The 13,351-nt window shown below is 44.9% G+C and overlaps 3 protein-coding genes across 4 annotated transcripts; 1 reads left to right on the forward strand and 2 right to left on the reverse strand.

Moving 5' to 3' along the window:
* Positions 1–5,275: 5,275 nt before the first annotated feature.
* On the reverse strand, positions 5,276–6,184 carry LOC6529380 (probable serine/threonine-protein kinase DDB_G0280133). Its single transcript, XM_002090349.4, has one exon. The coding sequence runs from the start codon at positions 6,134–6,136 to the stop codon at positions 5,336–5,338; it is 801 nt and encodes a 266-aa protein (XP_002090385.1). The 5' UTR covers positions 6,137–6,184; the 3' UTR covers positions 5,276–5,335.
* A 228-nt stretch (positions 6,185–6,412) lies between these two features.
* Positions 6,413–9,312, reverse strand: LOC6529381 (probable elongator complex protein 2). Its single transcript, XM_002090350.3, has 6 exons — positions 9,086–9,312; positions 8,250–9,033; positions 7,637–8,194; positions 7,258–7,561; positions 6,627–7,124; positions 6,413–6,568 (listed from the first exon to the last, which is right to left on the reverse strand). The coding sequence occupies exons 1-6, from the start codon at positions 9,206–9,208 to the stop codon at positions 6,448–6,450; spliced, it is 2,388 nt and encodes a 795-aa protein (XP_002090386.1). The 5' UTR covers positions 9,209–9,312; the 3' UTR covers positions 6,413–6,447.
* A 302-nt stretch (positions 9,313–9,614) lies between these two features.
* Positions 9,615–13,291, forward strand: LOC6529382 (ARF GTPase-activating protein Git). 2 transcript variants are annotated; one of them, XM_015196824.2, is made up of 8 exons: positions 9,615–9,729; positions 9,912–10,811; positions 11,005–11,161; positions 11,226–11,311; positions 11,379–11,663; positions 12,035–12,225; positions 12,298–12,694; positions 12,911–13,291. In XM_015196824.2, exons 2-8 carry the CDS (start codon positions 9,936–9,938, stop codon positions 13,112–13,114), a joined length of 2,196 nt encoding a protein of 731 aa, XP_015052310.1. In that variant the 5' UTR covers positions 9,615–9,729; positions 9,912–9,935; the 3' UTR covers positions 13,115–13,291. The 2 variants fall into 2 exon arrangements, with proteins under 2 accessions (XP_015052310.1, XP_002090387.2); XM_002090351.3 differs by lacking the exon at positions 9,615–9,729 and having other exon boundaries at positions 9,771–10,811.
* The last annotated feature ends 60 nt before the right edge of the window (positions 13,292–13,351 follow it).

Raw genomic sequence — 13,351 nt, forward strand, 5'->3', positions numbered from 1 at the left:
AAATATGTAAGCAACTTGCCGTTCATCGTTGTATAATGTTTACCAAATTAAGGATAAATAAACGCACGTAAATGATGGGTAATTTTCCCCTTTAATGACGATTCGAGAATCTTTTTTAAGTGTTCCCAGGCAGTTCCTTCTGGTGGCAAGACGTCCCCGACCGCATAATTTGCGGCAAAGCCCCGAGGAAATGTCGCCGCTAAAGTTGCGGCTGTGTTTCCTCGAAGTTTCCCATTTTCGAGCGGCAGAAACACACAAGCATACTTATAAACTTGCCGTCGGAGTCGTTCGGCATAAAAATTTATCATCTTTTCAGTCGGGAGCGGGTCTGTCCTTGCCGTGGAAATTAACTTAAAGGCCTTAAAGCAGTGCGCTTTTAATGTTGTTAAGTCAAAGTTGATTTTCTCGGCTTAACCCGGTTCTCTTTTGTCCCTGTTTTTCAGAGACGACCAGTGCCAACCACATCAATCGACTGGCACAGCTTTGCTCTTAAACGAGCTCAGCGGAATATTGAATTTATAAATCCCCGTGATATGGCGCGAATTTGTTTCACCGACAAATCTATTCGCCGCCCTTGATGAAGTCGCAAAAAGCGAATTTTTATATTGACACATCAGCGTAAACAAATTAACTTTAACCCCCTGCAGCTGCAGCCAGTGAAAAGCTGTAAAAAAAATGCGAAAATGCGAAAAAAAATCCGTGACAGCTGAACGAACTGAGGCGGATGCACGGAGTTACCAGTTCGATTTAAATGCCATAAACCGAATGCCCTCCGGATTATTATGCATGGACATATTTAATTAAAAAACATATTTAACACTTTCTTTCATTTTCAAATGCACACTGAATCGCGTGTTACGCACAGCTCACTTTTTTGCCAGCGGGCATATTTTATTTGACTATAAATGCATTAACTTTATGCTAAATATATTGTTAACTGCCCTTTAAAACTATTTTAATGAAAAATATTTCAATGTAGTTCCTCAAGTATTTATGATAAATTCGCCTTATTACTATAAAAATATTTAGATCAACTTAAACGAATTAACTCGAAAGAACGCGAAAAATGTTAAATCAATTCGATAATCCATTTCAGCTGATATGTTGGCCTATTGTAAATAATGTTGGCAGTGTTTCACAGTCGACTGTAAATCTTAATTTATTTTCCTTAGAAGGGAGCCTTGAAAATACCATTAACGGCGGTCTGTCGCGTAAAATTATATCACAGCAGCCTGCAAATAGGATAATTTCAGGACGAAATAAAAGTTATGGATGCAATGCATTACAGATGTCCAGCTGAATGGCATTTCAGGCGAGGCATTTCGAGGCAGGCATATTGATAAAAAACATGAAATTGTCAGCGGGCAGGAAAAGTGTCCGAAAAGCGAAATGAAAGCACTGGCAATAAGGGAAATCGTAAATGCTGGAAAAACGCCCGTTGGCTCCTGCATTCGGGCCATTTCCCTGCGGTGGTGCAGTGGTTTCTGTGGAATTGCTGGCATCATGATGAGCCCGGTAGGTGATGATGGGGCTGTTTTTCTGTTGACAGTACACAAAAGCGTTTGCTCTCACATTTTTTGCAAATTTACAACTGCAATCAAGGAGTGTTGAAAATGGCCGAAAGCGATTCGCGCATGAAACAATTGAAATTGTTTTCGATTCCATTCAGCAAACACAAATTGCACCGGAGTTTAAACAGGGCTCAAAGTGGCGGCCAAACATCACGGCATAAGTCCGACGTTTAAGCCAAACCCCAGTTCAGGCTCATTGTCAAGGGCAGGACTCTAAATGCTGCAAGGCGACTGTGTAATTATCTTTTTGCAGTTATGAACACAACGCCCCGGTAAATACTCGTATATATGCTGGCTCCATGTTGCATGTTGCAGGTTGCAGCCCAAAAAAATTGAGGAAAAACTATCTTCTAGAGGCCCTCGTGTTTTTCGAATACTTTTTTGGGTGGCTGCAATTTGCAAGTGGCAAACAGTTGTTACCAATCTTTTTTCTGCCTCCTCACTTTTTCTGTCTGGTTAGCTTGCAGCACACGTAATTAAAAATTCATCATACGCCATGTTGACTGCGACCGACTCGAACAAAAAAAAGAGCAGGAAATGAAGCTGGGGCAAAAACACGGCGAGTGGGAGGAGCTAAATGAACTTCAAACTTTTTGCAGCAAAACTAATTGGAAAACAATTAAGGTTTACCCACTTTCAAAGGCTTCGTAGACAAATGGAAACGGACTAGCACACTAAATTGACCAGGCTACAGGTTACGGGCTATGGGTTACGGTTTACGGGTTACAGGTTTATATTACAATATTTATAATCAAAATCCACAACATCGCGAGTTCATTTTTTCCCTTTCCCTCGTTTTCTGTTGCGCCAAAACTTTTAACTTGCTACTTTTACCAGGTTTTCCTGTTGTCTTGTTAAACTTGCCCTTTTTTCCACCACCCGAGCAAACGAAACTATGGGAATTTGCTACGGGTTCCTGCAGGATTGTGGAAACAGGAGCACAGCGTGGTCAGGTAATTGAAAAACTTTGAACGCTTGGGCTTTTGGGCTTAGCAGGCCGAAAGTTTTCGATTTGAAGTTCGCTTGTTACAACGGCAAATGCGCCAAAGAGCAGTGCTATTGGTGGCTCAATCAATTGGCGATTTAAATTGGGCCACCAGCTCCAGTCCCCCGCAGCACTTCGAACTGGGCCAAATGCGCCGCTCCATGCTCCATTCGCATCAATAGGCTTTGTCGCAGTTTTTGGGCTCGGCGATGGCTGCTCGGCAGCTTCCGGTTCGCCCCCGCTTGCATGTTCGTGCCTGTCGCGTTCGTGCTGCCAAAAAAACGGAAATGCACAAATCATGGAGCGCGTGACATTGTTGTTGGTGCAGCCAAAGCGGAAATACGAGCGAAACATATGTGGGGGTGTGCGGCTGCAGAGGGGAAAGGGTGATGCCTTTGTGATGGCGAATAGCAGGGGGGAAATATATGGATATGGCTGGCATACGCCAACTCTCCGGAATAATTAATTTTCAAATAATTTCGGGATCCAGTGGAGTCGTGGAGAGCCCACAGACTTGGGTCAGGGTTTTTGTTTAATCGGTAAGTCACCCAAACAAGAGTAGAACAGCTGCTGCAGAACCACGGGTTACAATCAAATCCGTAATGCATTTTTTTCTAGTAAATTCCATTTTAATAAAAATTGTGTGATTTTTTTATATTTGTTAGTAAAAGCTTCAATAAAACCAAAGTGAAAAAGAAAAAATAATGCAATCCTCTAACTCCATTAAGAAACTGCTTTTCCAAAAAGTGTCAACTTAGTTGTTGCCTGCGATGAAGTTTGTTTCTCGAAAGGATTAATTGTTCGTACTAATCCATCCACCTGATTCTAGGATGTGCAACTTTTTTTCTTAGAAACCGCTTAGTTCCCACAATTTTAGAGCAATTTTTTCGCAGCTGAAGCAAGATTGGACGTCAAGTCAAACAAAAAACTATGGCAGACAAACAGAAAGCGCAACCCGAGCGAAATCCACTACTGACACACATGCAAACGAAAGGATCTGAGGACTTCGGTGGGGAAGTAGGATGCAGGATGCAGGATGCTGGATGCTGGATGCTGGATGTTGGATGCTGTATGCTGTATGCTGGATTCTGGATGTGGTGGTGATGGAGGAGGGGGCAATATGTTTACACATGTTATGGCTAGAATGGCTTCAGTTTCCACTGCTCCAGTGGCTGTCAGCAACTCTGGGGCACGTTCGCTGCAATTGAAACTTAAACTTTTTCCGCAGAATGCAAAATTGTTGCAGCAATAACAAATGGCGGGACTAAGAAAATAAATAAAGAGTGGAATCATGCCACAGCACAATGCAAGTTGAACAAAAGTTTCGGCGCAAATGCATGAATGTATGGATTTTTTCCGTGCAACTTTCGGCGGAAGCGGAAACGCGTGTAGCGCCATTGCAATGGCCGCTTTGTTTGCCAATATTTGACTCAAAATAAAAACGCGTGCGAAAAGCGCTGCACTGTACAAAATTTTTCCTGATTGCACCAAATATATACTGTATAACATTTCATGAATATAGTAGCATTTCATTTGTAACTAAATGAACTAGCAATTAGCAATTTTTAACTATTGACGATCACATTATGAAGTATATTATAGTGTATTTCAAGCCATATGTCTTTCAAAACCAATAACTTCATGCAACATCAAAATGATTTACATGGAACTTTTATGAAAATCTTCGAAAGGTTGCTAGCCATATATTAAAGATAACAAAATTGAATTTAAGTTCACCATAAAAAATTTTTGAAAATAGCCAAAAGGGTAAGCGTACAAAAATGTCAACAGGACATTGGTACTTTTTAGACCACCCGATAAAAGCATTACAAAAGTATTAACAAAAGAAGTGCTTATTCTCAACAAAAAACCATGTTCCTCTGAACAGGAACTAAAACTTTGTTATGTGTAATCCCGAAAATAAACCAATCATGGAGGCAACATTTTTCGCGGTTTTTCAGCCCCATGCGATGTGAACAAGCGTAGAAGGAAGTCCCGGATCCATCCAGCATCGAGCCATGGGAGCAGTGGGCTCTATGGCACTGTGAAACCACCCCCCGCGGGATATTGCCGACTTTGAATAGGTGCGAGGACAATCGACCTCCGACGTGGCCTAAATGCAATTCAATAGTTAACTTTCTACCCATTGTGGCAGCCGGAACAATGCAGTGCAGATTTATGCGCTTATCTATGAGGCGGTTCAACGACATTCGTCGGGAAGGAGATAGAGTTATAGATAGAGATATGGAAGTTGCCTAGAAGTGGAGTTGTGGACTCCACGAAAACATAATTAAAGTGCCAGTGAAAGATGGCCGCCAGCCAATTAACCGCATTTCCAGCTCCACTCCGCTCCTTTTCATCCCATCCCGAAAGTTTGGACAACAATGGTGCTGCTGCTGAAGCTTTAGCCAGAAGCCAATGGCAATCATAAAGTCAGTTGGAGCACGGAAATTGCAAGCTGCGGTTTAAAAGGTGGCACGCTCTGGCCATAACTCAGCACCCCGCACCACTCCAGGCACCATTCCCGACTCCTTACTCCGCCGCACTTCAAACTCCCGATCCCGGACACGTGGCCATGGCTGCTGTCTTGGCCCAAAACTATGCAGCACCAGCTAAACGGAAATTGCAAACTGCGGCTCCTTGTGCTCGCTCCAGACCATTTTTATTTATTTCTCATTTAACAACCACCTTGGGAGGACTGGTCAGTGAAAACGCTCGCTTTGTAATTATACATATTTAATGCACTTTGTAAAACGGATACATTTTGTGGCCCACCGTTCTATTGGTGCAGACTGAGGTTGAAATGTTGGTTCTGGAGTTGGGAAGCCATGGGCTCATTCTCTTGAGCAACTTCCAGATCGATTTTTTGGGAGTTCTTCAGTTCATGATCGATGTGTTGGGGCTTCTGCTCCACTGGTCTCAAAGCAACCAAATGTCCATGCTCGGAGTTCTGGTGCTGCACCTGCTGCTGGACTTCAAGCTCCAGACGGTGAGGTGGCTTCTGGTCAACCGGCTTGATCTCGACCTCCAAGTGCTGAGGAGGCTTCTGTTCCACCTGCTTGATTTCCAGTTCCACCTGATGACTTGGCAAAGAATGTTGCTGCTGCTGCTTAATCTCGACCTCCAAGAGGTGAGAAGGCTTCTGCTCCACTGGCTTGACGCCCAATGAAACCAAATGTCCCTGGGGAGAGTTCTGGTCGTGCTGCGGCTTCACATCAAACTCCAATCGCTGGGGTGGCTTCTTCTCCACAGGGTTGATCTCAAAGTCCAAGGTGTGAGGAGGTCTCGACTCCACCTGAGAAATAGGAGAAGAACTCTGCTCCTTGATCTCATGTTCCAGGTGCTGAGGCTGCTTGTGCTCCACATGCTTGATTTCCGTTTCGACGTGGTTGCTCGACTGAGAGTTGTGGTGCTCTGGCTGGAATTCAATCTCAATGTTCTGGTGCTTCTGGCCTGGTGGCCGTACCTTCGCAAATATATGAGCGTACTGATCATGTTCACTATTTTGTTTCGGCATCAGCCTGACTGGCGGAGCCGCCAAAACTGTACCGATAAGTGCCAAAACTATTGCTGCCCTCATGTTGAATTGTTGACAACAAACTGTGAATGAAGATATTTTACCATTCTACTTAAATACCCAAATCGAAGTGCTTGCAGCGCCAATATTCTGTAGCTAATTAGGCGTCAATAACATCTTATCAGACCACGTACAACAGGAGCCACGGGGAGAACCCCAAACACAGCTAATTGCAGCAGATTAGATAGCGAATTTCAGATAAATCAGGCGAGACGAGCGAAACCCATCCCCTATCCACTCTGTCTGCAGATGATACAGACGTCTAATTAAACGCAGCGGTTGGAGTTAATAAGGCTACTTTAATCCACATGGAGTCAAACTGATGTGAGCTTAATGTCGTAGATGCGCACCAAGTGATCCTCACCACAACTCGCAAGCTGGAGTTGTTTTCCAGGGCGGAAGTGCAGACGCCGAACTGTGAGATGATGAGCTTGGCTAAAAGTTTACAAAACATATATACTAGAGCACATTAATAATGATAAATTAAACCAACCTCTTATTCAAATCGCTGAGTAACTTCCAATCTCCTCGAACAAACTGATATATCTTTATCAGACCAGTTTCCGTTCCCAACGCAAGAATGTATGTGTCATCTGTACCACTAAGGTAAGCATTGGAAAAAGCCACAGCTGTGATTGACTCATTTTTAAGGTCTAGAACTCCATTCGCCTGCCAGCCATTTAGCGAAGACTCCCTGCAGTCTTCTTCCTTTTTCCAAACCACTACTTTTCCATCTCTTGAGCTCGTCACAAAGTATTGACCATCATGCGACCAATCACAAGACCAAATGATGCGTGTATGAACTCCATTGGTCTTGTCAGTGCTGGCCACCAGTTGATAGCCCACCGAGGAATCCTGCCTCTCGTAGAGACACCAGCGACGATCCCGGGAAACTGATAGCAGATATCGTGCATCGGGGGAGAATCTAAGTTGGGTCACAGTCAACTGGTGCCCACTCAGCTTCTGCATTTGTTTCCAATTTGAAGGGTTCCTGAAAAAGGAGAACATCAGTTCGTTCTTAACATTCTAATGTGCACCACTAAGCAATGATTCACCAGCAAACTAAGTGATGCTAAATGAAATTTTATATCAAGCTGTAATACCCACCATGCAGTTATACCCACCATAAAATAATCTGAGCATGCTCGGCATTGCTGGCTTTGCAAGTGGAGGCCAAGACGGAACCATCTGCAGTGGCGGCTAGTGCAAAGATTTCGTAGCCATGGCCATAAAGCTTCTGCAGCTCGGGCCAAAGTGTATTCTGCATTAAAGTCTCTTCCTGAGGCGGCGTTTCCAAAGCAATAGGCAAAAAGTAATTGTCCGGGTATTCATCTTTACCCTTACTGGTCGACTCCACTGCTGATTCGACTTTGTAGATAGCCTTGTTGGATAATCCCAAAGAAGGCACGGAAGCTCCTTTGGGAAGAGCTATATAAAGTTAAATAAATTAAAAGGTAAGTAAACTAAAGATTCGGAGAGTAATATAATCCTTCAGCTACTTACAATCCATCAGGACGTCTCCCGCGTCATCATTTTCTATCCCACTGATGTGACGAAAGTTCTCAATGAAGTTGGCTGGCGCTTGAAAAGTCCGCACAATCTTTTCCTCTGCTCCACTTGCGAATTTATAACGTGAAAGCAAAGCCAACGCATGCATATCGTATCCATGAATTTGTGGGCGCGCCAGCTCATGCCAAGTGGGATTAGTTTCATCCTGCAGCCACGGAGCGTGCAGTCGAGTTGTTTGGTCTGCAGACGCGGTCATCAAATAGGCGCCGCTATGTTCCCAAGCCAGATCCCTCACTTCGCCATAATGACCACCCACAATGACATTTGGGGTCCAGAGCTGAGGTCGATTTGGATCCTGGTTCCAAATATGAAATCCTCCCTGGTAGCTGTGGGCCATGATCGAGTGTCCATCGCCGGAGAACTTTCCACCATAGAAGCCCACGGAGTTTCCACCCACTTCGCCTACGCGAACTTCTTCTAACCAAACGCCTTCCTCCGTCGGTGCCCAAATTATGACGGTCTTGTCAATAGAGGCGGATAGCAGACGGAGCTCTAGAGGGTTAAGGTTTGAGAAAAGTATTTGTGGAGATCAATTGTTGTGACTTACCTTGTTCGGGTGTCTTGTGCCAGTGAACCCCATAAATCCATCCCTCGTGTCCATATAGAACCGATTCCAAGCTCACTGCATACCAGGCCTCTTTTCCCAGTTGCAGTATCTTTTCCTCCACCTTTATCTCATCGTCGTTCTTGCTCAATTGGAGCAGATCAACCTGATTCTTTTGCATTTGCTCCTCGCTGCGCGGCGCGATTCTCCAAAGACGAATAAAGTTATCCTGCGAGCCACTGGCCAGCAACAAATCCTCTCCATCGACAACGAAATCCAGACCTCGAACCCAATCTTCGTGGCCAGTGAGCTTGTGCACGCGTTGGAACTGCCGACGCAGTGAATCTCCACCACCTGTGGCTACTATCTGTTCCGTCCACAAGGAAACTGTCTCATCATCGCCACTGAAGGCCAGCAAAACCTGGTTGCTCTTGGGCAGCGGCTTCAGGCGAAGGGAAAAGCAGAATCCGCCGGATAAGGATATGGTTTGAAAGCACATGCAATCATTTTCTTGGAAAGTCCACAATTTGATTGTGCTATCTGCTGCTGCGGTTGCCAAAAGCCAGGACCCATCCTGTTGGCGGACTCCATCCACAGCATTTACGCCACTGGTGTGTCCTTCGAGAGGGAAGCTCTTGGTGGTTCCCGTTTCATCCAGTTCCCAGAGAAACGCCTTTGCATCATCGCCCCCGGAGAGAAGTTTGTCGCAATCCAACCACCTCACAGTGTTCACTCGCTTTGTGTGCTCCACCAGAGTGAACAGGACCTTGGCTGAGTTGCCTTGAAACTAATAAATGGTTAGATATACTAAATCTTCTTGTGAAACCACCAGTTCGTACTTTTGGATCCATTATGGCTATGGCATTACAGGCTCCATAGGCAATCCAACCATTTGGACCCCAATCCGCGCATTCCGTGCAGCGATTGCAGGCCACTGAAGTATGCAGATTCTCCACTTGCATGCTGCTTTTCTTTATGACCGCTTTTAATGTTTAATAAGAATTAAATTTGAATTGAAAGTCGGCAAAATTGTTTTGTTTTGGCACATGTGCTCCAAAAGCAGCAGTGGTTCTAAAACTGTGACATCTGTTTATAAACATATGTTTTTTAAGGGAGTGCAAGTGAGACAACTATATACTCTGATGACGATGTATAGTAAGGACAGTCGTCAAAATTAATAAGTCTGGCAAGGCCGGTTCTGAAAGGTACATCTGCTTGGTTTTTGATTTTTAGGGATTGTAGTGCATTTCTAAAATTTGATTAAATACATTTTCGCTTTTCTTTAATAGCTTTTCAATTAAAGTATTTAAAACCGCTTGAAAGCGAGCAAACACAGCTGCTTCATTTGTCAGCATTGTCACTTCAAACCTGGCGCTTTGCAAGTGCTATTACTTGGTCACACTGCCTCGCAAAAAAAATAAAACAAATTCTAAAAAGGGATCCGCAAATGTTTTCTTCTGCTGCTCCCCGCGTTTAATTAAAAGTAATTTTCCTAATTGATGGCCAGGGGTGAGCCCCAGTTGCTCACATCTGACCTTTTACCGCCAGCCTTCCCGATTTCCAATCAGAATGCAAACAGTTCGCAACTGACTCACAACGAAGCCACTTGAGTTTGTCCGAGTTTTTTTCAACTTCGGTGTTCTATTTTTCGTATCTCCCCTGCAGCTTGTGAGCGTCTTGGAATGCTGAATGTGTTTCGCCAGCAGTATAATCGAAGCGCACAGGAAGTTATTTATAGCGCCGCCGGATTTGGATCATTCCGATCCAGCCACGCCTACGATTTCGACCAGAACCAAGATGTCGAGGGGGAAATCCCGTCTGCAAACTGAAGTTTGTGGCGACTGCGGAGCTGGTGATCCATCCTGGGCGAGCATCAACCGGGGCATCCTGCTCTGCGCCGACTGCTGCTCTGTGCACCGCAGTCTGGGCAGGCACATCTCCATTGTGAAGTCTCTGCGCCAGGGAAACTGGGAACCCTCGATTCTGAACTTTGTCAACTCACTGAACGCCCATGGAGCCAACAGCGTGTGGGAGCACCATCTGCTGGATGGCAGCACCAATTCCACTGGAGGAAAGCACGTGCCACGCTGGCGGAAACCCACGCCCAAGGATGCACTTCATCCCACCAAATCCGATTTCATCAAAGCTAAGCATGTGAATCTTACGTTCGTGCTAAAACCCAGTCTCCAAGATGATGATGATGGCAACGGCTCTGTGGGCAGTCTGGAACAAGAACTGAGTAGACAACTCCACGCCAGCGTGAGGACCAGTAATCTAGAGACCTCACTGCGCTTCTTGGTTCAGGGTGCAGACCCTAATTACTACCACGAGGACAAACTATCAACGCCCCTTCACATGGCTGCCAAGTTCGGCCAGGCGTCGCAAATCGAGATGCTGCTCATCTATGGGGCCGATGTGAATGCCTTGGATGGCAATGGAATGACTCCTCTGGAACTGGCCAGAGCCAACAATCATAACACCATCGCCGAAAGACTGCTTGATGCAATGTACGATGTCACCGACAGGATCATCACCTTCCTGGGTGGCAAAAAGCCCGACCATGCGGTGAGTTTATATCTTTCATCTATTGCATTTGGTCCCGAGACCAGCGAGAATGAAATTACACTTTAATTGGCATTATGCTGAAGCAAAACAGCTAGTTCTAAATAACGTGTACCAAAGATGACTCCACCTTTGTAGCACTCTACTGCATACCCTACTAATTTCTCAGTTGTTTAATTAATCATTTCATACTTAGAGTGGCCGACACATGATTATTCCGGATGCCAATGGCGCCGACATAAGCGAGCAGCTGAAGATTGCCCGTGGAAAACTGCAACTCGTGCCAAATAAGATGTTTGAGGAGCTGGTCATGGACCTTTACGATGAGGTAGACAGACGCGAGTGCGAAGCCAGTGAGTATGAGTACAAAACATAACAAAACAAGAGAAAAAAATCGTATTTTTCGTAACCATACAGTCTGGTCGACAAGCACCCTGAATGCTGATCATGCAACTGTTCCATTTTTGCCGGCTAATCCATTTTTGAGCGCCACGCGCAATCAGGTTTGACCTCGCGATACATTAATGAAATGATTCGAACCTTCATTCATTGACATGGTTTCGTCTACAGGGTCGTCAGAAATTGGCACGCTTCAATCGCGGCGAGTTTACTGGTCTGTTGACCGACGTGCTCGTGGATGCCATGAGGCGGCAAAATATGGCCAACCTGCGTCCAATGGATGCCCCAGTGCCCGGGCAACAGTCGCTGCAATCGCTGCCGTATGCCAACAACTCCATGCTGCTCGGCTCGTTCGAGCAGGGCGGCCATGATCCGAATCTGTCGGACGACGAGCCCATATATGATCCGGTGGCCAGCGATGATGACTATGCCCCAGTGCCACCAATGGCCCAGCAGGTAAACCTAATGCGGCAAAAGATACTCAAGCTGAACAATAGCTTCGGCTAGAAGCGTAAGCGAAGACTGACATGTAGACAACCCGTGCTGTACCCATTGTGTTCATCCGTAGGCCAGGGCACTATAGCTCCCTGATTTTAGGCAACCTAATCCATTTTCGAAGGTAGAAGTCCAAATGTAGAATATAAGCCTCAATAAAACTAGCGGATACTTGTGAAAATGTAGTTTAAATAAGTTGTAGTTGGTTCCGTGATTTGTCTGTCTCGCCTTTTGTTTTTGTGTATTATTTATTTTTAAAGATTTTGTAATAATTTAGTTTTCCTTGTTTTATGTTGATTTATTATCCTTGTTTTTTGCTTTATTTTACTTAGGCTATTGTGCATACGCCACCGCGCAACGCGAATTCGCACAACGAAATGGAAACGCTGCGCAAACAGTTGAGCGATTATAAATCGGAGATCAATCAGCTAAAGAACGTAGTGCAGATGCTGTCCAGCGAGAACTCGCAGCTCAAGTCCAAGTTCTCGAGCGCATCCAACAACAGCGTGTACGATGAGCCACTGTGAGATTTATTATTTGAATTTATTAAGCCTGCTTTTATTTTATGATTTGTTTTTAATTAACCTTTGCATAGTCGCATTGATCTGAGCTTGAGCAGTCCGGATACAGAGCACGAGCCTCTGTCGCTTCCTGAAGGTGGGACTGCCAATGGGGAAAGCGGCTCTTCCAATGATTCATCAAATCAGTCGACCATTAAGCGTCCAGCCAGCATGTACGAGCGTCGATTGGTTCCCAACGTGGCAAAGGGCCATACAGATATCCGGAATACGACCAGCATGTACCAAATGGCTGGGGATGGCAAACCCTTTGGTGAGGAAGTCAAAGTGCGCTCCGACTTGGTGACGCGCTGTCTAAAGGAGCTCATAAGAGCAATGCAGCCAGTGCCGGAGGATCAAAAGCAATCGATTGCTCCACATGGAGATCTTATTCGCAGTGCCGTGACTGATTTAATTGCCCTTTATGCCAACTTGGTAAGATGGACAGAAATATAATCCCTATGGGTTTCGCATAAATGTCTGTTGATCTATTTTTGTTATTATAAAGCTAAAATCAAACCTAGATAAGTCTGGATATGATTTTTCAAAAACAGCTTGTGAAGCCATTTATGATACAGAGATCCATACAACTGGCAACATTTTGCCTGCTTCCCTTTATAAGGATGTTTTATAATTGTAAACATATTTTAGCCTCCGAATGCCAGTGACCCGACTCGCGAGACCCTTAAACTGCTGACCCGCCAGAACATTCTCATCCAGCACGAGTGCGAGAATCTGCAGAAAGCCATCGAGTCGGATGACAAGCAGGCCATACAGAAGAACACCTTGGAGGTGCGCGACTGCGCCTTCCACATTGCCAGTGCCATAAAGACTTTGGTGTTGCAGTTTTATTGAGGCGCCCAAAACGCAATCGATGTAGAAGTATAACTCACTCTTTTTGAAGTATTAACCAACCACTTTAGTGCCCTGCCGACTAACAAAAGTGCTTCCGCCAATTTAAAGAATCCCCTTTACATATAGTTTATGTATTTAATAAATGTTTACATAAATCAATGTACTTCGTTCAATATACACAAAATGCGTTCTTCTACGGGCTAATGACCCATTGCAAAATAGTTTAAAAGTGTTGAA

Source organism: Drosophila yakuba, chromosome 2R (assembly GCF_016746365.2).
Source record: "Drosophila yakuba strain Tai18E2 chromosome 2R, Prin_Dyak_Tai18E2_2.1, whole genome shotgun sequence".
NCBI classification, from domain to species: Eukaryota; Metazoa; Arthropoda; class Insecta; order Diptera; family Drosophilidae; genus Drosophila; species Drosophila yakuba.

Coding starts and splice junctions, on each gene's coding strand:
- LOC6529380 (XM_002090349.4), bottom strand. CDS start 6,136: ATGAGGGCAGCAATAGTTTTGGCACTTATCGGTACAGTTTTGGCGGCT.
- LOC6529382 (XM_015196824.2), top strand. CDS start 9,936: ATGTGTTTCGCCAGCAGTATAATCGAAGCGCACAGGAAGTTATTTATA. Junction 11,664..12,034: donor TGCCACCAATGGCCCAGCAG/GTAAACCTAATG, acceptor TATTTTACTTAG/GCTATTGTGCATACGCCACC. Junction 12,695..12,910: donor TTGCCCTTTATGCCAACTTG/GTAAGATGGACA, acceptor AACATATTTTAG/CCTCCGAATGCCAGTGACCC.
- LOC6529381 (XM_002090350.3), bottom strand. CDS start 9,208: ATGCAAGTGGAGAATCTGCATACTTCAGTGGCCTGCAATCGCTGCACG. Junction 7,562..7,636: donor GGGAGACGTCCTGATGGATT/GTAAGTAGCTGA, acceptor AACTTTATATAG/CTCTTCCCAAAGGAGCTTCC. Junction 6,569..6,626: donor CTCAGCGATTTGAATAAGAG/GTTGGTTTAATT, acceptor GTAAACTTTTAG/CCAAGCTCATCATCTCACAG.